This window comes from Lagenorhynchus albirostris, chromosome 18, assembly GCF_949774975.1.
Source record: "Lagenorhynchus albirostris chromosome 18, mLagAlb1.1, whole genome shotgun sequence".
Lineage (NCBI taxonomy): Eukaryota > Metazoa > Chordata > Mammalia > Artiodactyla > Delphinidae > Lagenorhynchus > Lagenorhynchus albirostris.
The window spans coordinates 45543177-45568904 of NC_083112.1; the positions used below are offsets into that span (position 1 = coordinate 45543177).

General features: G+C 33.8%; 1 protein-coding gene across 1 annotated transcript in view; it reads right to left on the reverse strand.

Moving 5' to 3' along the window:
* Positions 1-25728, reverse strand: part of DACH1 (dachshund family transcription factor 1) — a 415227-nt gene that overhangs the window by 132714 nt on the left and 256785 nt on the right. Inside the window, exon 4 of the mRNA XM_060129262.1 lies at positions 2202-2374. Within this exon, the coding sequence (XP_059985245.1) occupies positions 2202-2374 (173 nt within the window). The remainder of the gene's footprint in view (positions 1-2201; positions 2375-25728) is intronic.

The window sequence follows — 25728 nt, forward strand, 5'->3', positions numbered from 1 at the left end:
ACAGTCTTCTTAAATAAGATCCCTGGGAGACTTACCAAAACCCTACTCTTTTGGTTTGAATTGACCAATCCAGCCCCAGCCTGGAAATCCTGAAATACCCCACCCATGGTTCCTAATAAAGCCATTTGCCTCAGGTCCTGCCTTGTTCTCTCTGTCTGCACTCTGCCTTGACCCCCCTGTCTGGTCCCCTGAGGCATGCCAAGTACTTCCTCCATGACCTGTGAGTAATAAACTTCTCTATTTCATTTTTTCTTGTGGTCTGTTGTTGAACCATGGCTCACTCACTTAACAAATGCTAATTCAGTTTTTGGAAGTATAGCTGACTTACAATGTTAGTTTCAGGTGTACAACACAGTAATTCGATATTTTTATAGATTACTCTCCATACAAAGTTATGACAAAATATTGACTATATTTTCTGTGCTGTACATTACATTCTTGTAGCCTACTTATTTTATACCTAGTAGTTCAGTACCTCTAATCCCCTTCACCTATTTTGACCCTCCCTCCCAACCCTCTCCCTTCTGGTAACCACTAGTTTGTTCTCTGTATATGTGAATCTGTTTCTGTTCTATTTGTTCATTTGTTTTATTTTTTAGATTCCACATATAAGTGAAAACATACAGTATTTTTCTTTTCTGTCTGACTTATTTCACTAAGTATAATACCCTCCAGGCCCAACCACATTGTCACAAATGGCAAACAACAAAGTCATCACACACGGAGGTACACAATTTTTTTATCCAGTCACCTCTTGAAAGGCATCTTGGTTGCTTCCAAATTTTGGCAATTATGAAAACAGCTGCTATAAATACCCATGGACAAATTTTTGTATAGACCTAAATTTTCAACTCCTTTTGATAAAAATTATACGGTTGTAGGGTAAGAGTATGTTTAGTTTCATTAGAAACCACCAAACCATCTACTAAAATGGCCATACCATTTTGCATTACCACCAGCAATGAATAAGAATTGTAACAAGGGCTTTTATGTAAAATATGCTCCAGAGACTCCCCTAAACTCACATGTATTATATTCAGAAAAACAAGATAATAATTATGTCAAATACGGATAATGCAGCATGAGGTATCTTTTACTTAGTTTAAAAATTAATAATCTATTCTGACAATGCAAATGGTATGGATGAACCTATTTTCAGGGCAGGAATAGAGACGCAGAAGTAGAGGATGGATGGGTGGACACAGAGGGGGAAGGAGAGGGTGGGATGAATTGGGAAACTGGGATTGACATATATACACTACCATGTGTAAAATGGATGGCTAGTGAGAACCTGCTGTATAGCACAAGGAGCTCAGCTCGGTGCTCTGTGACGACCTAGATGGGTGGGATGGGGTGGGTGGGAGGGAGGTCCAAGAGGGAGGGGATATATGTATACATGTAGCTGGTTCACTTTGTTGTGCAGTGGAAACTAACACAGCATTGTGAAGCAATTATACTCCAGTAATAAATAAATAAATAAAGTACTTTGATTTAAATATACATTATAAAATAATATGAATGAAAAAGTATACACACACACATATTTAAAAGTATACACATACCCCCCACACACACATATACAGAGAGAGCCAGAGAAGTGTGTATATATACACATATGTGATACCTGTATAACAGTAATGTTATCTTCCACTTACCGTGTATTTTTGAATTTACAAAAAATTTCAATTTTATTATTTCATTTAGTTTTTACACCCACACTGTATTACACATTTTTTTAGTGTAGAAATAATCAGAAAGATTTAGCTACATGCCCAAGGTGACACAGCTAGTTAAGTGGCAGAACCATAATTTAACCCTTCTGGTCTTCTGAAAACAAATCAGATACCATTTCCCACACCTTATGGCTCATAACACCACACACACATACACACATACCCACAAACACAAACACAACCATGCATATAAGCACATACACACAATTTGAAGTATATCATTTAAAATGCTATGTTCATCTCTCCCTTAGTAGATATAATAGAGAACTTCAAGTTAGCCTAATACTGCCTAAATACTGTACCCCTGGTTCTAATTACTATAAATGACTTTTTTTTCTCATAATCTATTCACTATCGCTTAGCTTTTTAGAGTTAGAACTACTTGTGGAGTAAGAAAAATGGATTGAGTGATGGTGGCTTAAGATGATTTTGGCTTAAGGCAAATCAATCATGTAATTAAACAATTACCTTAATAACAGATGTCTCAACTCTGGATGGGGGACTCTGAACTTGTGCTGCTGCCGCCATATTGGCAATGGTGCTGAGATGGTTCATCTGGCTCATTGCCATGGTGACAGATGCTGGAGGTAGGCTGACAGGAATTAAAGGGTGGGGCATCATCATAAAAGGCAGTTCCAGTCCTGTAAAAAATACACATATATCATCATTTCTCTATTCAAGTAAAACAATGAAACATGGTATATCTCATTAATTAAAATGGCTAAGGATATAAATCATTGAAAATTGAAGCATTATAAAATGTTCTAATAATGAGAGTCAAAGGAAAAATATTTGTCCTCTTTGCATGCAACAGTACCCACTTATCACTTAGGGAAATTAGGCTTAAAGCTAGCCAGTTTGGTGCCATGTTTTATCACTCACCACTTTTCATTTGTGTTTAATACAAACAGTTCTTTGCTACATTATTCTTCTGATCAGTCTAATTCTTGTTTAAAATACTATGGTTTTCTTTATCACGTTTAGCTGTCTAAATGTAGTGTACCTATCTACTATGTCCTATATTTCACTATCTGATCATTAGATTTTTTTATTCTTTGCAACTTTCATTTTTAGTGCTAAAAAATGCCATCGTACCATTTGGCAGAAGGTGGCTCTGCTGAAGATGGTGGAGAGGATGACTGACTGGAAGGCTAAGTGCTCTAGGTATGCGGGGGCAGGTAACAGAAGCCTGAGATCCCCGGGGTGGGGAAGAGTACAGTGTTTCCTTTTCCCAAGAACCTTCGCTGCTGCCTGTGGGGAATGAATATCAATTATTTGGATACAATATTATTCCAAATCTTCTAATGAATAATTGGAAATGAGGTTTTAAAAAGCATATCAGACGTAGAGAATGGACTTGAGGACACAGGGAGGGGGAAGGGGAAGATGGGGCAAAGTGAGACAGTGGCATGGATATATATACACTAGCAAATGTAAAATAGATAGCTAGTGGGAAGCAGCCGCATAGCACAGGCAGATCAGCTCAGTGCTTTGTGACCACCTAGAGGGGTGGGATAGGGAGGGTGGGAGGGACGCACAAGAGGGAGGGGATATGGGGATATATGTATATGTATAGCTGATTCACTTTGTTATACAACAGAAGCTAACACACCATTGTAAAGCAATTATACTCCAATAAAGATGTGAAAAAAATATATATCACATTTGGAGATTGGCTCAGTGATTTCTTGGGAAATAAGCTCAAGTAAGTAAATTTCCCCTAAACCATATTTTCCTTTTGTTTTTCTATTTCTTAAATACAGTCTCAAATTTTCTGAAAAATAACATTTTTACAACAGGTAGCCTATTTGTGAAGTCTACTCCTGTTTGACTAACCAACTTAATATAAAATAGATTCTATTATATACCTAGAGAATTAATTACTTCTTGGAACTGAAGCACACTGATAGTTATAGAACCCAAAGTCATCCTTGTATAATAGAATCCCAGTCACCCTTCAGAGTTAAAGTTCCTAATTTAATTCCACAGAAAATCCTAAACATAGAATCATTAAATGCCCAGCTTGGTTAGACATGCTCCAGGGAACACAAAGATCATTTACAAAAGATAATAATATCAAAGCAATAAATTAAATGTGTGTGAATCAATAAATGTATCTCTTGTTTTCAACTGCAGAGAAACTTAGGTTTATGACGGTGGCAATACAGGTGCCAAAGTCAGAACAGTACCTTTAAGGGCGTGTATTTCAACATCATGGCCACGTCCCAGATTAAACAGATCTTGAAACACCTTAATAGGGTACTCCTTGGAAGGTTTTTATATCTCATTTCAATTTAGGCATGTTCTCAGATTAAATTATTTTACCATTAATTTATTGTTTAACTGAATCTGTTGACTATACAAACTGCCCACTTGAAAGAAAGTTTCTGTAATATCCCTGTCAGCTTATGAGTTTTCATTTCTTAAAAAAGGAAAAGAAACCGTATTTTCCTATAATATGCTTAGAAACAGCAAAGTAGGTAAAACTCCAATTTAAATGTTTTAGCTCTATTAAAAGCCTCATTGTAAAATCTCTAAGACATAGTTTTTCATGAAGAATACTTAGTTGCTGCCATGATTTTTTTTTCCATTTACTTCAGGAAGACAGTTAAGGTTCAATATAAATTCAAACTCATTAGCTCAATACTGTCTGGATCTTAGAGTAAATTGTTCAGAAGTGGGTAATGAAAACTCAATTCAAATTCTTCAGCAATCAGACAAAGCAATTTTATTAAACAATGAAGAGAATCAATTAAAATGGATATCTTTATTATTTTACAAGAAACCAGGACAGCTTTTGGCTAAAAAAAAAAGTTTATAGCTTCATACAGAAATGACTCACATAAAAGCAATCTCTCCAGCTTGCTCCTACACTATGATATAAAAGTTCACTTCTATATTCACAAATTTATACAGCTTATTTCTCTACTTGTGACTTTTTTGATGCTTTATACCAAGGTCCTAGTCAAACATGCAAAAGCTGTAAGTATATAAAATTTTTTGAACATATTATGTCAAGAAAGCATTCAGTGACAAAACGTTTTAAACATTTTCACTTTATATTGCCTTTATCAAAGTATATGCAAAATTCTTCCTTTCATATTTACTTTTTATGTTATCATTTAAAACAAGAGTTAAAGCATAATCACCAACTATTTGGATATAGAAATAACACTTTGGAATAAATGTTATTGAATATGGGAACTGCATTGGAAATTTATAAATAATAGATAATTTTCTCTTTATATTTCATTTAAAATATCCAAGGATTACATTTTCATAGTAGATTGCATTTTTGAGGTTAACAAATATTAACTAATATATGGAGGAGGGAAAAATATTCATATTCATTATTTTGGATTGAGTTTGAGTTCTGCTTATACCTATTATCTACTTTTGTTTCTCTGTCCAATTGAGCCAATTTCTTTTATTTACATCTAGATTACCAGTTAATAAACGGGAAAAGCCATTTTCCCAATATACTTCAATTTCACTCTTATATCAATGAAAAATATACAATATATAACCAAGTCAGTTGTAAGTGAGTTTTGCTTAATTTATAACATCCTTCTCCTCTATTAGCATGAATAAATAAGTATTGAAAATAGGCCACTTCAGAACAAGACATGCCCATAGTTATTAAATGTATAATTTCAAGTGCTTTGGTTTAAGCCAATATATTTGATATAAGCCAGTATCTATGTGTGAGCCTACACACAAACATGCATACACACATACACCTTTAAGATTAAAGCTTATTATTATGACTGCATGAAAACTTACAGGAGACAGCAGATTTCGCATATAAGAAAAGTTCTAACAGTTGGTAAGGAGAGTTACAGAGAAACAGAAAAGAATTGATTCTTTTCTCCTCTTCCATTCTTGTAGAATCCTACCATTTCTTTGACTTTACAATGGAATAAAAAGACAAACTTGATCTAGCCCTAGTATCCTTAAAGAACATACTCTATAATAGGGGATAGAGATGTGTATGCAAAAACTCAGACATTTGATAAATATATAAAATGGTTTTGAACCAAGGAAATTGGTCATGAGCTCATGAAAAGATTCAGCGCATCCAGCTGTTTGATTATCTAGACTCTATATCCATATTTCAATGTGTTGGAGGTAAGGATTAAAGGGAGAGAGGATCTCCCACACCTAGTCCTAAACACATATTGTGGAGAAGCATGGGAACAATCTCAGGCTAGACACCTGTTTACACGGGTGGAAATAAATCTGTGCTCTGACTGACGGCAGAACACACAGGCAGCTGTTACATGATGAAGTTAAGTAGTGTAACCACAAGCATCAGGAAGGCCAGCGCCTCATGCAATGGTGTGATTTTGGTGGAGTGAGAATTAACAAATGTACCATCTTACAGCAACCAGATGTAAGTGGGCACATGAACACAAGAGGAAAAATTGAAATTAACACCTGATTACCTGTTTTGTCTCTAGCTAAAAGCTATTAATTATGCATTTATATAATCTGAAACAGTTTATTTACTCTGCCTAATTATACCGATAGTAAGAATATATCTATAATTATATATGCAAATATATGGAACTTATATACAAAAAGTAATTGTGTGTGTTTAGGTTTCCTTTCCTGTAAAAGATGTGTATTTCTCAGGGACAAGCAAGGTGATTTTAAGGTTCAGTGTAACTGAAATTCTGATTCATAAGGAATAGGTATGGGACGTTCCCTGCTTACATCCTCTGCACCCCCAACTTTAAAACATAGTCGTAGGTTCTGAAAAAGTAAATAGCTTGGTGGACTATCTTAGTCTTTTTCTGAGCTCAGACTATATTTTGTATCCTTCCATTTTATATTTTTATGGTATTTTATGATACATATTTTATGATGGATCAGGTTATAAACAGAGAAATAGACTACTTTGGGGAGAAACCCTTAAATTTTTTTTTTTTTTTTGCGGTATGCGGGCCTCTCACTGCTGTGGCCTCTCCCGTTGTGGAGCACAGGCTCCGGACGCGCAGGCCCAGCGGCCATGGCTCACGGGCCCAGCTGCTCCGCGGCATGTGGGATCTTCCTGGACCGGGGCACGAACCCATGTCCCCTGCATCGGCAGGCGGACTCTCAACCACTGCGCCACCAGGGGAGCCCGAAACCCTTAAATTTTGAAGCCATTCCTACTTTAAAGGTAAACAGGTTCTCAAACAGTTAGAACTGATGGATAACAAATATAAACTAGCTTAATTTTTCCTCTAATTACTGCCTTCAGATATGCTCTGTTAAGGCATACCTCTGCCCCTTAATAACCTTGAGCAGATTTTGAGTATAAGAAAATCCATTCTACTTAACACCACTCTCTGCATCCTCATCTCCATCACCACTTGCCAGCCCTAGGGCCTAGGGAGCTGGAAGACAGAGGGGCTTGGACAGCTTTTCCATCTATTCTCTTGGGTGGGAGGGTGAAAGTCTCCCAACCAACCAGTTCCTGCTCAAGTCCTCCCCGCACTGTTGCTTCTATGGCTATGCCTATTGGCCATTGACATCTCCCAGGTGGAAGGTGCCTAAATGCCAAGTATTCCCTGCCAAGTAATGATCATTTAACGGGGTCTTCCAGGGGAGCCTCCTAACTGCACAAGTCCCTGACAATGGAAATCTCCTGCAGCTTCCTGCTCTTCTAAGCTCCCCAAACTGCCATGGTCTCTTGAAACTAAGGCCCTTCTGGTGTGGGTCCTTTTGTTCTGATGATGTCCACTCTCTATTCTGTCACCTCTCCTCAATTCTTTCTCCCCTTGCTCAAACATGTACAGAAAGCAGATCAGCAGTTCACACCAAAGCAGACATCCAGCTATGAAATGAGGTGGAGGCATCTGTAATCATTGAGTAATTCTCTTGAAACTCCTCTCCCTGAACTTGGTGGTGAGGAAGTACTCTCAAAAAGGAATCACTAAGCCACAGCTCCCTCCATTAAGTGCTGTCTTTTCACTACAATGTTTTCTCCGAATCTCCTCCCTTGTGTTGGTCTTCCCCTCTTATAAATGGAGAAAGAGACCGTCTGTGGAGTCTGGAGTGATAGTTAAGATAGCAACTCTGGTTCAGCTGCTATTAATAAGTACTGATTGGTATTTACTTTTTTTAAATTGAGAAGTACTTGGTCCCTTTTGTTCTTGTGTGGAACTAGAGGAAAATTTCTATTTAATATCTTGTTACATAGCATATTCAGTAGAACCAAAAACAAATATGACTATATTATAAGTAGAATTTTAGTAACTGATTCCTGTAAAAAACTGATAGAAAGGGAAAGAAATATGAATGCTCAACATTTGAAATGTTATTTCACAAATCAACTGAAACTTTTTCAATTGAGACAGAAGTTCAAAAAAAAAGATTACATAAAAAAATAAAGAATGATTAAATGTGGAGATAATCATTAATAAAAGAAAGAAGATCATTTTTTGGAACACAATTTTTATGTAGGAAAGGAAATGAAAACTGCTTTGGGTAAGGATATTGTTACTGTTTCTCTTTAATTAAAAAAAAAAAAACTATGGGTATGTATATCAGTGGTACTGATTAAAATCCTAGCCCAAATAATTACATTTATTACTGAATCCTAAACATAGCCAATAAGTAATAGGTTCCAAAAGAGAAGGCCACTGTATATTTTTTAATGAATTTTGGACAGAGTGCATGTAAAGTAATCAAACACAAAGTTAAAGTGATCTGTAGAAAAGAAATGCCTTTTAAACCACCATGCATTAAAATAGTAAAAGTATATTTAAATGTCATTATCTTTTATACCTAGTTGATATGTAACTATTTGTTCAGATTTTCCCACAGGCTGACCCTGATAAAGGAGGCAAATCTCAAAGGGACTAACGGTCACACCACAGTTTAGTGAGTGACACTGATAGACTGTGACGGGAACCTGACATTGTCAAGATTCGTTTACAATGAAAATGATGGCAAGAGCGGGCATTTACTCCATACCATTGGAGACCACTTAGAAGGATGTGAATGCCATCTTAACAATGGAATCAAGACTGCTAAGGAAAAGTAAATACTAGTCTCAGATGCTACAGATGTTCAGCTGTTACTTCAGCGGTAGGTGAGAATAAACAAGTTATTGTCTTTTACAGGATAAACTTCACCCTAATAAAAAATGGGATAGGAAACGTCAGCAGTAATACTAGTACTTTGCATAAATAGGAGAAACAGTCCTTTCATGAATTACTATAATGTAATCTTTTAAATCTTTTTCTGGATAACAATCTGAGCTCAGTGATCTACTTTAGCAAGTAGAAACACTGAAATCTTCTGGTGTTTTGGTTCAACTTTATCAAATTGCTTTATTTTAAAATGAGGAAGAAGCAATCTGTAAAGGGTACTATTAATTGGGTAACAATTTAAAATGTTCCAGTTTAAGTACAGTGGTTTAGCAAAGAAAACAGCACAAACACCTCTTAATTGGTATTGCACAATAATGTCCACAGAGCAGGCCATTTCCAGAGTTTAAAATTTATATTTGCACACATATCCTGTTTGATTTGGAAGTGCTATTTTTTCTTAGAGAGAAAGAATAATATTGTCATGAATTCTAACTATCCCACTGCCAATAAATATGAGTCATTTAGGAAAACATGTTACTTTCCCAGAAATAGGCATTTTCTTTAGTTATCTGTCATTAACTAAACCTAACTCTGAGTGTTACATATTTGTTAACTAGAAATTTAAAACTCTTGCCATACAAGGAGGTTTCTATTTTACCTGTGTTGTTTTCTTTTGAATGCAGAACTGTTTTGAAACATTTTATTTTATATGTAATGGTGATAATATAATACTGGTGCTATCAGTGTCCCTGGACTCAGCAGAACTATGATATTAGCTAAATTTCATCAAGTTGAGATACTTCTATTGCCTTACATACTCCACAGTGTTGTTGAAAGTAGCATAAGTTAAGCTGTTGCACAAAGTGGCACACGAAATACTGGAAATCAGAACTGTTTATTTTTAAAATTTTGCTTGAATATTATTTGCCATGGCTAATGACTAACTTGCAAGAATAAGAAGCAAATTGTAAAATCAGAGCTGAAGTTCAATTCATTAATGTCAGATGGGCTACATAAATGGATACTTGAAGAACAGGCAGATATTATTAAAAACAATTACACTGAGAATCTTTGAGGAATCATGGAAAACTGGAACAGAATTAGGAAACTAAAAATAGACAACAGTGTCCATTTAAATAACCTTGATTTTGAACTCATGAAAGTTATTAGAATAAATTATTATATAAAGAATACAGTATTTTACATATTTTCCCTTATTTCATACCAAATTCCAGAAAGTTTTGATGGAACTTAAAATAAAAGAAAGAAGGCCATTACTATAAAGATAAAAGGTTAAATACTTAATGTGGAGAAGACAAAGATAATTATATCAGAAACACTTTGCTTTTTGATGCTGTTGTTTTCTTTGGACTCATTAGCACTATGTTCTAAGTGTTAACGAGGTAAAATAGATCCCCCAAACAAAACAAAACAAAACAAACAAATGCAGACTCAGACTGGTAAATAGTTACATAGAACTCAGTATAGGAAACAAATAGTAGCTACATTAATTGTATTGACTAAATATTTGGGTGTCTTGTTGATATGGACGACTCTAAGCAAGAGTCAAATGTTTCTATTCAGTGGAAATTAAGATATTGCAACAGATAGGTTAATTTCTACAGCTAAAGTATAATGCTATTACGGACAGTGTAGAAATAACAATACTAGGAACATATTTAAGCTTTCCAATCTAAAATACATAAAATTCTTCAGAATAAAGCAGTTTGGTATAGTGTATCCATGTTAATTTAACTGCATCTTTTAACCTTTCTCATAGCCAATGTCAATGAATTTCTACCTCTTCCCATTTTAACTCATCAAATTATTTTTCCATTAGGCAAACAAATGAACTAGAAATTCTCCACTCTAAAGATATTGCAATTTCCCTATAGGGTTACAATTACATCAAATAAAATTTCAAGTTAATATACTTTCTATACTGTTACTAGAGTACTCAAAGCCATGGTATACAATATTAGCAATTTTATGTTCACATTTAAGTATTGTTCATGGTCAGTTGAAATCAGTTTTAACTTCCAGTGTTTCATATAACATTTCAATTTCAAATTATTTATGTTGAAATTGAAAAATCTTCTCACTTGAGCCAAAATTGCTATTTAATTTTCTAAAAAGCATAAAACTCTTATAGGTAGGATAACAGGCTCATGGAATTCTTTTGATATTTCTCATATGCATGGATCTAAGTGTTAAATTATCTTCTCCCCAAACCTGGTTAGCCTCAAAGAATGACATCACCAGGTAGTTGTATAAGCCACAAACCTAGGAATCATCTTTATCTCCTCCTCTTTCTCTGTGTGCCACGGATGTCCAATTCCTGTTGATTTCATCAATGTGATTTATCTCTACTTTGTTTCTCTCTCTGCTGTTGTAATCATATTCCAGGACCATCATTACTTTTAAGTACAAATCTTACATTGTCACTCCCCTGCTTAGAGGACTTCAACTGTTTCCCATTGTTATTAAGTAAAAGACCCAACATTTCTTTTCTTAACGTAAGCACCAAATGATCAGGCTTATGCCTCTTTTGCTCGTCACTGTATCCTCAGCATTTAACAAAGTAGGACTAACTCTGTCAGTTTTTGAGTCGAGAGTTGCAAACCCAGACCAATTCTTACATTCACATGTGATAAATTTCACTGTGGCATTAAAAAATTATAAGCTATAGCCTTTGTCCTTGACCAGCTTATAACAGAAAAGAGAGATAGATATAGCATATATGCACATAATCTTATCCTTTGACTGGAATAAAAGATAGAGAAGATGAAGAATAGGAAATATGTCTAATATTTTAGAAATAAACTTCTTAGAATGTGATAATCATTTGGATACAAATGGAGATGAAAAGAGTAAAATGTGAGAGGTAACATCAGTATCTAGTTAACAGTTGGGGATACGGTGATGTTATTAATGATGCGATGAAGATGGTGATAATGGTGATGACAATGATGATATCTAATATGTATCATCTGCTTCCAGTGTGTCACTCACTATGTTCAGCTTTTATATGCACTATCACAATGAATCTTTAGAACCTCTGAGATAGATCCACATTAGTATTATTAAAGTTGATTAAACTTGCCCTGGGATTTAGATCTTGGAATTCTGAACTCACAATACCAGCTTTTAATCACCTTTATGAGGAAGATCAGGTTTCATTATGAATAAAAATCCATTTGATTCTGGACTTGTTGAATATGAGATATTTCAGAATCACTCAAATGAGACTGACAACAAGCACTGGAAATATGGCATTGAAATTTGGAAGGAAAGCAGATGCCCAGTGAGGAAGATTTGGATGTCTTTGATTTGTAAGTGGGAGATTAAGCCATGATGCTTGAAGAGGGTATAGAAAGTATAAAGGTATTTCTCCTAAAAGTGTATTTCTACTGAAAGCCACAGAATAAGGCCCAAACAAGCCAAGCTGGATGACTTAAAAATAAAGCCTAGGAAGCTGAGCAGGAATAAGCAAAATTAGGTATATGACTCCTACAGTAAGTTCTTAACACTAATGGGTATCAATGCATTTTTATAATTTCAACTCTCCCCACTTACTGGTAAGCTATAATATTCTTTTAAATAAAATGGTCAACATGAATGCCTGACAGATGTTGGGTCCTCAATTAATACTGAGTGAATAAATGTAGAACATTATCATTGGATTTAAAGATTTAACAATCCTAACTACGACTTAGGTAGATAGCCTAAACAGAGACAAAAAACCAAATAGACACAACTAAGCATAGTTTGAAAAGGTGCCATTAGTCCAACTTATAGTATGACAAATAATTGTAATATCCAGTAATTACAAGGTCCCCCTTAAGAACACTATGGAGAGATGCAGCTTTAAATCAAGGGACTACATATCACAAAGAACTCAGCAGATTTGAAGGGCCATAGAAATAATATTATATCCTAGTGGTAGATTACATGCAGATGGCAGGTGTGTTGAAAGCTACTGTTTATACAAAACCAAATCATTCTTTCCATAGCTTCTATTATATGTAGTGAAGACATACTATTCAAAGCACTTTTCATCAGTTTTTCATGGGCAGACGCAGCAGGAGATTTTCAAGGTCAAAATGACCACTAAAATTTCAGTTGCTGGTGATAAAAATATACTTAGAAAGATGAGTAGTAATATGGACAAATTTATTTCTAATTTAATTCCAATTCAGGAATTAAATATAAAAGCATTCATCTTTATCCCAAGAATAAATGGATACAATATGCTTTTTTAGATTGGTATGACAATGTGAATTAGAAGAAGAGAAATAGTTAGAAACTGTTTTGAAATGAGGATTGACTTTCTGACAATATCAACACTCATGGGTCAATATAAAGTAAAACTTAAACATCTTTATTCATTTTTAAAATTAATTAATTAATTTATTTTTGGCTGCATTGGGTCTTTGCTGCTGCACGCAGGCTTTTCTCTAGTTGAGGAGAGCAAGGGCTACTCCTTGTGATGGTGCATGGTCTTCTCATTGCAGTGGCTTCTCTTGTTGCGGAGCAGGGCTCTAGGCACACGGGCTTCAGTAGTTGTGGCACACAGGCTTAGTCGTTGTAGCACACGGGCTTAGTTGCTCCGCGGCATGTGGGATCTTCCTTGACCAGGGCTCGAACCCGTCTCCCCTGAACTGGCCAGGCAGATTCTTAACCACTGTGCCACCAGGGAAGTCCTATTCATTTCTTATTTCAAAAATTATCTAGTGCAATTGTTATAACCATAATGTCACCAATGAAAAATATGAGAGAATACAACCAACTTAATGATTTGACCAAACTAATGAACCAATGATTCAGTTGTCAGAATTGAGTGCTAAACACAGGTTTTATGTTAATTAAAAAAAAAAAACGCCCACACAGGGTGATTGATATTTGGATAAATCAGTCATATTCATTATTTTTCTTTTCTTCAACAATTTTTCTCAGCATCAATATTAAAAAGACACATGGTTTATTGAAAAATAAATGATGAATGATGAAATCACCATCTTTTCTCAAGTACTTAAATAAATAAAACTTTCAAAAATCTTGAACTTACAAAAATAACATCTACCCAAATTATTTTTATCTATAATAAAGTTATTGTATTTTAAATATTTTCAGTGTAAAAAGAATTCTACCTATTAAAAATAATTATCTTCTAAGAGGGTCCTTAATTATTGAACAATAAATAGCTATCTAACTGCAAAAATACTCTGTAATAAGAAATTATAATGATCTGTTAGTTTCCTTTGTGATCACAAAAACTTGTCTTGAATAATTTCAATATCTCCTCCAAAATTAAAATATGGCACCATTTCTACTTCTAGTCTGTTCTGTTCTATCATGTACATTCTCTCACATCATTCACACGGAATGTTAGGACCATCGTCCACAGTCACAGATGGTCTCGTTTAGATGTACCTGGCCTAACACCTGGGCAAATACACCTTGTTAAATGTTGCTCTTAATTAAAATAATATATTAAAAAAACTAGTTAAGACTTCAGTTAGTAGGCTAAACAATTTTTCAAAACAAATTAACTACTCAAGAGCTTCTTTTTTGAAATTTTGTTCTAATGCTTCCTATAACGAGCTACTTTTCACAAAAAAGCATCTGAAATATGTTTTGCACCTTATATATTTGAACTATTTTCACAAAATTATAATTATTGTATGGACACAGCTATAAGCAAAAATTTTAAAGTGATTTGTTTTTAATGGTTTATGTGTGTCAATACTATGTGGGATTATTTGAAATATTTATATCAATATATTGTTATCTATTTTAAATCTAATAAATTTTTAAAGTGTTAAGAATAGAGGCTTAATTTTAAATGTGTCAAATCTCTACTGACTGTGAAAATAATTTTTGAAAATCACTCCATGATGTGCATTTACTCAGGTTCATATTAACATATGTTTAAATTCTGGCCTTGAAAAAGATTTCATGTTCTTGTTTACCCAAAGATTCAAGTTAATACTGCATATTGAAAATCTTGGAAAGAAAGGGGGAGAAACCACAGACTATTAAGATTATGATGCAGTCATAGCAAATAGAAAAAATATAAATAGAAGATAAATAATTTTTAAAATATCAACATATAATCATAAAAAGAGAACCAAATACCAAGAATATTATGGTATACAGGCCAAGGAATAAAAAATTATATTTAAACATCACTACACAACATACAATTTATTTTTCTGTATATATTTGAACCATAGAATGTTGTAGTACAAAACAGACACAAAAGTCATTCATTCTTTCGTTCTTTTAACATATATCAAACACCTACTACATGCCAGGCAATGTTGCAAGCGATGGGAATATAGCAGTGAATAAAGCAGATAAAAATCTATATCCTCAGGGAGTTTATATTCTCATTGGGAAGTGGGTAGAAAAAATAATAAGCAAATAAATAAAGTGACATGACACATGAAATGAAATATCTGTCATATAGGGATGAAAGAATTTTTGCATATACATGACATATGTGTGTAAGCATGTATGTTAGGAGGGTAGATTGGGAAGAGTTTGCTGAGAAGATAACACCATCAAGCACCATCCTCTCCTTTTACAGCAGAAGAAACTGAGGTTCAAGATGATAAATTGAAATGCTTGAGGTCGCATAAGTCTTCAGGTGAAGAGCTGGACTCGATCACACTTATTTGCCTGACCCGTGGTCCTAAATCCTTCCCACTGTACCACACAGAGCACACCTACTTGAGAGAATTGCCTGGACTGTGCGATGAAGCAAAGACAAACATGAATGGTGGATCTGGATGACAGGTGGGTAGTTCAATTGACTGGAGGAGAATGTACATATTAGGAACACATCAGGAGTCAGAAAGAATTAGGTAGGGTAGGGAGATGAGAATGAAAGTTTTCAGATGTCAGGATGATGAGTTTGATCATCATCTTAGGCAGGGGAAAGATATGATTAACGTGATGTATCAGATAGTCAGAAGGAGGAAAAGGAACTTATCATCAGGAATAATCATCCCAAGTTCTGTCATCCACCATATCGACACTGATATGACCAGGGCAAGAATCCTGATTCTCATATTTCATGCCACTGGAAAATTGATAAAATAGAAAAAAAAATATTGTGTTCTTTATCATTAGAGTTTTCTAAGATGATGACTGAAGAACAAATTGGTTTCCAGAGGCAGACATGACAAAACAATTATATCGAGTGAGGATATACTGCATACTCTTCCCCATATCTGACTCCAGTGACTTGTAAACTAATTCCTTTTATATATGCACTCTAGAGATTTTCCACAATAAAAGGAACACTATGTGTATCTTGTTTGGAAGTCTTCACATAAAAGATATAATTTACTCTTTCTTAATAGGAGGTAACAGCTTACCAGTGAATATGGGTTATGTAGAATTCTTAGGAAAGCAAATTGGGGGGATGCTCTGAGTGACACAAAAAGGAAATATTCCCCCCAAATTCATGATTTAATAATAAGGTTTCTGAAATATAACAAGTTTGGCTTTAATATTTTATTGAAAAATTTAATCTGGGAATGTGTTTTAATATATTGCTACTTCTGTGCAGAATATATATTACTATTCTGTAGCACCTTCAATAACTGTTATCATATAGAATATTATACACATCCGTAGAGAGCAAAACAGTGTTTACTATCCTGACATTGAAAAATATGCACCAGTAAAAATACATCTCAGCCTTAGCCACTATTCTTGCTATTCACTTTTCTTCACTATTCACAATTCTTATATTCACTAGAATTCCTCAATACTGACTTCAAAAATAACAATATATATTATGTAGGTAATAATTTCTAAATGATGCCATAAAAATTTTGATTTCCAATGCTATATAGAATGTCTTATTAAAATTGTACATCCAAATATATACATGCAAAAAGTACTTATTTTCTTTAGCTTGATAATATCACAGAGCATGATAATCCTTCATTTTGCCTGAGGAGGATTTTATTTTTCTTATCAAATCCATAAAATGATCATATTATTTTAAGTTGCTAACATGTAAAATAAAACGCAATATGATTTTTATTTGTAGAAGATGTCTCTATAGCTCATATCATTTACTTTAATGATTTTTGTTTTCTTACTCCAAAATTTTCAAGTTAAATTCTATATTTATCTGGAGGCTTTAAGACGAGGTAAACGTGCTAAAATACATTTTCAAGCAGCTTACTCTGCATAGACTGCTTTTAAAAATTCAAAACAGCCCCCATAGCAAATGTCATTTCTTTCATGGTTACAAAATGCAAACTCCAAGTGTTTTATCCTAATGAATAAATGAGTTTGTCCTTTATGTATAAAATATAGTTTGTGTTTGTTGCACAAGTTTTTAATAATAGATGAATTTTGGGTTTGCTCTAACATATTCAATAAAGTGTGATTAATCTGGTTTTTCAAAAATGCAAACTAGACATTACTATATTACTTTGCAAAATGCACAGCTTGCAACATTATTGTCTCAGTGGGATCTTAAATTGAATTGTAAAACGTGTCTTATTTCCAGTTTGATTTATGTAAGAGATAGCAGTGGATAATGTCCCTTTTGAAGTTTCACTGCTTTGTGTGAACAAACAATATAAACCTAAAATTCATCATAGAGTTTATTAGAACCCCAAGCAAACTTTCCAGTTATGTTTGACTGAAATGAAAATTATGATGGACTTAGAATACCACATTTTCAATGAAACAACTTTTTGAAGTTTACTGTTATGAAGGATTATACAATACATTTTTGACATTTTCTGTGATTTTTATTATGGTATTTCAAGTAATTACCAAATCATGTTTTTCTCTAAAAAAGCTTTCCTGTGCCCTGAGAATTAATCTATGATACCATTTAGCTTGGCTTTTTGAAGTAAATATCACCAGATAAAAGCCAGCTGGATCTGAATAATAGGATACTTGAATGAATGTATTAGTGTTTGAAAAAGAGAGTACAAATCTTCTAAAAAGATTAATTTCCATAAAAAAAGATAGCTCCCAGATCTACAAAAGAATAAATTCAAAAACATAATAAACTCTCAGAAAGAAAGGTAGATTAAAGTAAAAGCTGCAGCACCTTGTTACTGCAGCTGTTGTGAAGCAATGATTCTGTATCAATTACATTTGGTTGGTCCTGTAGGGCTCTTCAAAGCTTTGTGTGAAAAGCCCGAATACAGGATACATGAGACAATGTAATAACTTCAGCGATTAATTTTGATGCAACACCACTTTCATTCTGATCTTACTCTCAATATTTACAGTTTGAGAGAAGCTACAAAGGTTCTGATGGGAATATATGAATTGAGTAAGGACACTTTTTTCTTCTTCATTTATTAAAGATGTGGATATGAAATTTTCTTTGTCATGAAAATATTGCAGCTTTATCATGCAACATAGTTGCTGACATCATCATGTAAAAAGACCTGAGTTGGCCAATGGACTTTATTTTCAATATCCTGTTTCAAACATGTTCTCTAAAAAGGGCCATGAATTCTGTTCACAAAACTTCTCTACTTTAGCCTGTACAGTTACTAATAAGAACAAAGTTTGGCCATGCATAAATTCCTCTGGGAGGTAAAACATACCCTTCCATCTTGGATGACTCATGTTATTACTATCTTTAAGACAAAACCAGAATAAAAGGTGAAGATAAATTATATTTTAACTTTGATTAAATCCTAGAAATATTTAAATCTGTTAAAATAATTGACATGAAATGCCATATTAATATTACTTAATTTCAAATGCAATGGAAAGTATGGTAAAAAAAGAGATATAGACAATACGATGGAATAGTAGGTATATTTCACTTCTGAAGTAATTTTTTATAAAAAATACAAAATAATAACTAAAAAAAGAAAATCTTTGTACAATCATAACAGCAAGAAAAGAAAAATCAACTAAAGGAGATTAGTAAATCATTTTTCCAATTACATTTTGAAACTCATTCGAATGTGTGGAGTAAAATAAACTGCTAATTTGCCTTACTCCCCTCCTTCCTTTTATGTTTTTACAGTACACTGTCAAAATCAACCCCAAAACGAAATGTACCCCAGTAATTGCATGTTCATTTAAACTTCACAAGTTGTTTAAGTATAGCTTGCTATTTACAAATTAAGTTGACCATAATGAAGACATAAAGGACATATTGCCATTATTAGAAAAATATTACTGCATTATGAAATGTGTCAGTGTTTATCAGAAAAATATTTTTAAAGAGAAAGGTTTCTTTCCCTGCACTCATATTGACTACTAAATGGTTATGACTATTTTTAACAGTAGCTTACGAATTTCTATATCATACTTCTTCAAGAAAGCTGCTTTTAGTTAAAACATAAAAATGGTAGTTACAAGGTTTCTGCAAACATAACTGCCATTCCATTAAGGAAATGGTGCAGCAAACAGTAAATAGTGGCCTCAAGGGAAATGTAAGTATTGATTTTATTACTGTGTTGGTTGGTTTGTATTTGCAATTGTCAACTCTAATTTTGGACTATGCTTTAAGTATCCTTAAAACTGCTTAAGGAAAGGACAAATATTAACTGAAAAATATTGATAACTATTAGTTTTATAGCTTTAAATATCATGAGACTATTCCTTTTCAGCTTTTCATAGTATGTCTTTTAAAAGTAAGAAACTTTAATTTCGCTACACACAGCAAATGAACCACCAAGTTGTCTTCATTAAGTCATATTACATACTCATTTTGTACACTACAAATCAGTATTTGATTCTAAAGTTAATCACTACAAAAAGTATAAACATGGTTATACACTTCTTACTTTAGTTTGGAAATGTGCTTTGAATTCATTGATATTAAAGTTTTGATTCACCTAAAAAGATATAAAATAGCTGTGAAACTAATTATGAGTCTAGCATTTTCATCATGTTGAAATAAACATCAACTCACAGCCTCATTAAATGTAAAATGATCAAATACTGAAAAAAGAACAAAATTTGCCAACGTAATATAATTAATATGCTTTATATTATGATCATCATTATCTTCATCATCACTGATTTCCTCTTTACATTTCAGTAAATGACATTCGCGCTTTTATGCTGAAGGTATAATTAAGAACACAGATCATTTTCTTAAACCATGCCAGAGAGCAACTATGTTTAATATGTAAATTTTCAACTATACCTACGGGGCTGTAAATATAGTCAGTGTTAAACTTCTACAATTAACTAAAAGAAGTGTTTATGCTACACATAAATTTTAAAAATGTCCTCTGTGGAAATCTAAATAGGTGCAAATTAATATTAAAAAAAACATTATGGCTTCTCTTCAGATTAAAAAACATAAAGTATTCTTGGGGTCACAAGCCACACGGTGTGCTTTAAACTTCACATATCAAAAATAGAAAGACAACCTATTATAAACACATGCAAAATCTTGAATATCACTAAATGCCGACTCCCTACATCATGAATTTACAAAGAGGGTCAAAGGAAAACAGTCCCCTTGATTTTATGTAAAAGTCATACTTACATTGTATTTTAAAATATTTAGAGAGGAGAAATGGCTTAATGAAGTAAAACCTTGCTTTGACTAGAGAGAAGGGATTTATCTGTGTATACTACATGTTCAGTATGTGCTTATTGGACTGTTTCTTGTTCCAAATAATTAAAATTTGATGGATAAATATACAACAGGCCTATTGGTTCAACAACAGTCTTAAATCTTAGCTTGGCCATTTACCATATAGTTCAGAATGAAAGTCATAAGGAGTATTTCTTCATATTGAAAATAACTTTGTGTTTATCTCCATCATCAATCTTCCTTGAGACCATGCTTTCACATGTCTAAGATTTCCAAGTTTCTCATTTGAGACTTTTTCTTTCTTCTTCTCACTACCATCATGGAATACAAACATTTTTAAAGAAAATCCTGGAGTAAAACTTACTGTAGGTAGATACAGGTTTTTTAATATAGATTCTAAAAGTCAAGGGTCTTGTTTATAATACATGGCTCTCTATATCAGTGATTCTCAAACACTTTGGTTTCAGAATCTCTTTATGCACATTGGTCATACCTGTCAATACTTATCATGTCAGAAAAGAAAATTGAGAATTTAAAAATTATTTAGTGATTGATTAAAAATAACTACAAGTTCATTGCATATTAGCATAAATAACATGTTTTGTGAGAAATAAATATATCTTCCCCAAAATGTACACTTTTGCAAAATTGTTTAATGTCTGGCTTAAGAGGAGTCAGTTGAATTTTCATACCCACTTCTGCATTTCATCTGTTGTGGTGTAACAAATCATCTAGCTTCTAAAAAACTTAAGTGTATACTCATGAGAGAATGAGTTTTTAAATAGTAATTAAGGTCTTAGTATTATTATGAAAAAAAATTTTTGACCTGTTGAACTCCCTGAGCCCTTGGGAACCCTCCTTTCCATGGGTCCACACTTCAAGAACTGCTGCTATATCTGATAACATTTTAGGACTTTTTAGAACATCCGGGTTATGTATTAATTTAGAAACTCAAATACTATCCTAGTATTACTTCGGACAATAAGTACAAGATTAGAAAAGTTGCTCTAAAGTTTTTTACAGAAAACTCATTACGTCCATGCCAACAATTGAATCTAAAAAAAGGTAGTAATAAGAAAGGGAACTTTTTTCCTCTAGACTTAATTTTACCTCACTAGGAAAAATCAGTTATTAGTCATTTTGAGGTGGCAGACAACGCATATAACTTGGCAAAAGTTAGAAGTGACTTAAATATTATCTTCACAGCCTTAAGCATAAAGATTCACTCTGTACCCCAAACACTTCATCTGGAAAGCGGGGATAATACCTATTCAAGAGCAAGCACAGAATTAAGTAAGATGATGAACATGAAGCATCAAACTTGTAGAACTAGGTAACTGATAAAGACAGCAATTATTAAGCAGAAAAGTCAAGGTTAAGATCATGTGACTGACTTCAGGTGTTGAAGTCAGACAGAAATGAAATGGGGATGAGATGTTAAAGAAGCTGTGTGAGCCTCAGTCTCTCATGTGTAATATAACAATAACCAAGGATAAGTATCACATTATCACACAGATTAGATAATGAGTGTATACAAAGCACCTGTCATATAACAGGTGTTTTCAGGAGGAAGTGGAGGAGAAGGAAAAAGAAGTGCCTGGAAAAAAAAATGTCCATGTCAATTTGGAGTTTATAAAATTATAGAAAGGAAATTATGGCCATTCTTAAGAAATATTAGACAAGAGGAGCAGATTTAAAAACAAATTAAAAAATAGTTAATATACTATGCACATTAAAAGAAAAGGGAGTACAATTTAAAGCTGGTAAGTTCTAGAAAACCAAGCAGAACTTGACCACCTCAGTTTTAATAAGGAAAATGCAATATTCCTCCAAGGAGGAACCAAGGGGTTCCTTAAGCTTCCATCTTTAGTCTCTGTATCACCTAGGCTTACCCAGTGCGTGGTCCAGAATAGGCATTCCGTGAACTGGCATTCCAAATAAAGGCAATGCACTATAATTAGCATTATGTGATGCTCTGGAGTCTAGGAAACATCATAGAATTTAACAACAAATGAACTCGCTAAGGAGCTGCCTCAGAGTTCAGATTTTTAGAAACAAGAAGAGTGCACAACAGTAATGCATAAGACCACATCACCGTAGAATGAGAGGAAAAATTAGCATGGGAGTTTGTGTAATGTTTGACTGACTAAAGCCAGGAATGAATCTGAGACAACATAAAAAATTTGGGGGGTTGTTTTTATTTTTATTGTTTTTAAGTTAGCAGCTAAGAAAGAAGGGGAGGAATACCTTTTTGTTGAAAATAATATAAATGTTCAAACAAATGTTTTGTGACCACTTACAATTCAGAGATGTTAATATACTCTGGAAACATTTTTCAGATTGTCTAGATTCTATAGAATTCATCAGATATTTTATGTTCTAAAATATTAAGATCATCTGAAAGCTGCTATAAACAATGGATCTAAATGATCTGTTATATCAACAATTGAAAGAATAGAAGCCAACTCATTTCTAGATGACTCAGCTAATATGTCATAACTGGTAAATGAAAGCCACACATTCCAGGTAATCAATAATATTCCCAGTGGCATATTTATTTCTAACAAAATTTCATTTCTAGGTTCCCAGATGCAACCAAAGCAAGTACAAAAAAATTAATTTTTAGACGGCAAGCTGTCAAATGAATGTTGTCCATTTCAATATTCAAGAATATGCTGTTGAGTGGGAATATACAGAAGAAAAAGAAAATAGCAAGATAATGTATGCTTTCAGCCAAAAGTATTCATAATTCTAACGTAAGGGGTTTTAAAGGTCAATAATGATGGAATAGTCCCATTTTTCATCATCGTTTCCCATGGTGAAGTAAGTAAAATATCTTAAATATCTATTACTAACTATGGAGAAGAATCACTCTGGGTTCACGTTAAATTCGATTAATGCATGTGCTTTTGGAAAGCTTAAAATTTTCAATGTTCCTAAGAAAAATAGAATCTTGAATTTTTCAGTTAATTACTTGATTACTGTAAGCATAGGTTAATAATATATTTTCCAATTAAAAACCTATGTAGTGACGTGGATGGACCTAGAGTCTGTCATACAGAATGAAGTAAGTCAGAAAGAGAAAAACAAATACCATATGCTAACGCATATATATGGAATCTAAAAAAAAAAAAAAGTGGTACTGATGAACCTAGTTGCAGGGCAGGAATAAAGAGGTAGGCATAGAGTATGGGCTTGAGGACAGGGGTGGAAGGGCAAAGCTGGGGTGAAGTGAGAGTAGCATCGACATATATACTCTACCAAATGTAAAATAGTTGGCTGGTAGGAATCAGCAGCATAGTGCAGGAAGATCGGCTCTGTGCTCTGCGATGACCTAGAGGGGTGGGATAGGGAAGATGGGAGGGAGGCTCAAGAGGGAGGGGATATGGGGACATGTGTATGCATATGGCTGATTTGCTTTGTTGTTCAACAGAAACTAACACAGTATTGTGAAGCAATTATACTCCAATAAAGATCTATTCAAAAAAAAAAAAACCTATGTGGCCATTTAAAAAAATGGAATAGAAGACGATAACATAAATTTGACAATTTTAGATGTCTCCTGTAAGTGGGATCATTCAGTATGTGCCCTTCTGTGACTGGCTTATTCCATTTAGCTGGGGACAATGGGAAATAAGGTGCTGCTAAACAACAGGCATAAAGTTTTAGTTAAACAAGATGCATAAGAATCAGAGATCTATTGTACAACATTGTACCTATAGTTAACAGTACTGTGTTGTACACTTAAAAATTTAAGAGGGTGGATCTCCTGCTGTGTGTTCCTACCAATATAAATTAAATTTTTTAAAAAAGATGAAAGAATATAAGTACAGCTTTTCATAATTCTTGTGGTATGTTACATTAGATTCAATTGACAAATCACACATATTAAACATATCTGAAATACCTAAACATAAAAAGAAATAAACTGCTTGATTATGGGTATCACTAATAAGGAAATTCAGGGGAAGTCGTGGGCTCCTGCTTAAAAATATATGACTATGGCACTTTATATAATACAAAATGGTTTCTTAAAAACATATACTTTATATAATAGATCTAGGAATACATAATTGATTCTTATTGTCTTAAAGAAAGTTATTCCATTTACTAAATATTTGTGCTCAAATGTGTTCTTTTATAATTAAATGTTCAGAGATTTGGAGATATATAACATAACTACCTACTAAGGAAACACCATTTTGCTTTTATAGATATTTTATTACATCAATGGAAATTTCTCTGTATCCTTCTATGACTAAACTCATAAGCTATAACATAGAAATCACTATCAACAATGTAGACCAGCCATAAAATTCAATTAAAAATTCCTACATTTTAAGCAGTTATAGTACCATAATGTGTAAACATGAGCCAAAGTGATGTGTAGTTCCTAGAGCATGTCACATTTAGAAAATAAATGTTTTAACTATTTCATCACTTACTCTGTGCAAAGAAATTTGGAGGGCCTTGTTTTACCCTTAGATCTAACTGAAAAACAGTGCATTCATTAAAGAACAATGGATATGCTCAGAGTTTGTCTTAGTTAAATCTGTTCAGCAATATTATTGCTATATGTTTTTGTGCTCCAAAACATCTATCCCTTGTTAATTCATTCTTTCAACAAATATTGGTTGCAGACACTGTTCTAGGCACTGGAATTAGCAATGAGCAAATTGGACAACAAAATCCCAGTTCCCATGAGACTGACATTTGAATAATCTTATGCTAGATAAATTACATGGCACATCAGATTGTGAAATGCCATGGAGAATGTAAAGCACGAAAGGAGGGGCCTTCCCTGGTGGCGCAGTGATAGAGTCCGCCTGCCGATGCAGGGGACACGGGTTCGTGCCCCAGTCTGGAAAGATCCCACATGCCGCGGAGCGGCTGGGCCCGTGAGCCATGGCCGCTGAGCCTGCGCGTCCGGAGCCTGTGCTCCGCAACGTGAGAGGCCACAGCAGTGAGAGGCCCGCGTACCGCAAATAAATAAATAAATATATAAAAAAATAATAAAATAAAATAAAATAGGGTTGTTGATAAAAGTCTTAAAAAGAAGGTCACATTTGAAGGAGACAAGAGAACAAGATCTATGGAGAAGAGGATTTCAAGAAGAGGTTAACAGCAATGCAAAGACTCTAAGGCAGGAGCATTCCTGGGGTATCTGAGAAAAGACAGGGAGGCCAGAGTGGCTAAAGTTGAGTGAGTGACAGTGAGAGTGGGAGGGAAGGCAGTCAGAGTGGAGAAGAAGCCAGGAGCCCATCATGCATTAGATTACAGGCTATCAAAAGGACTTTTATTATTTTACTCTACATGAAATGGGAAGAACTGAGATAGTTATACGCAGAGGAGT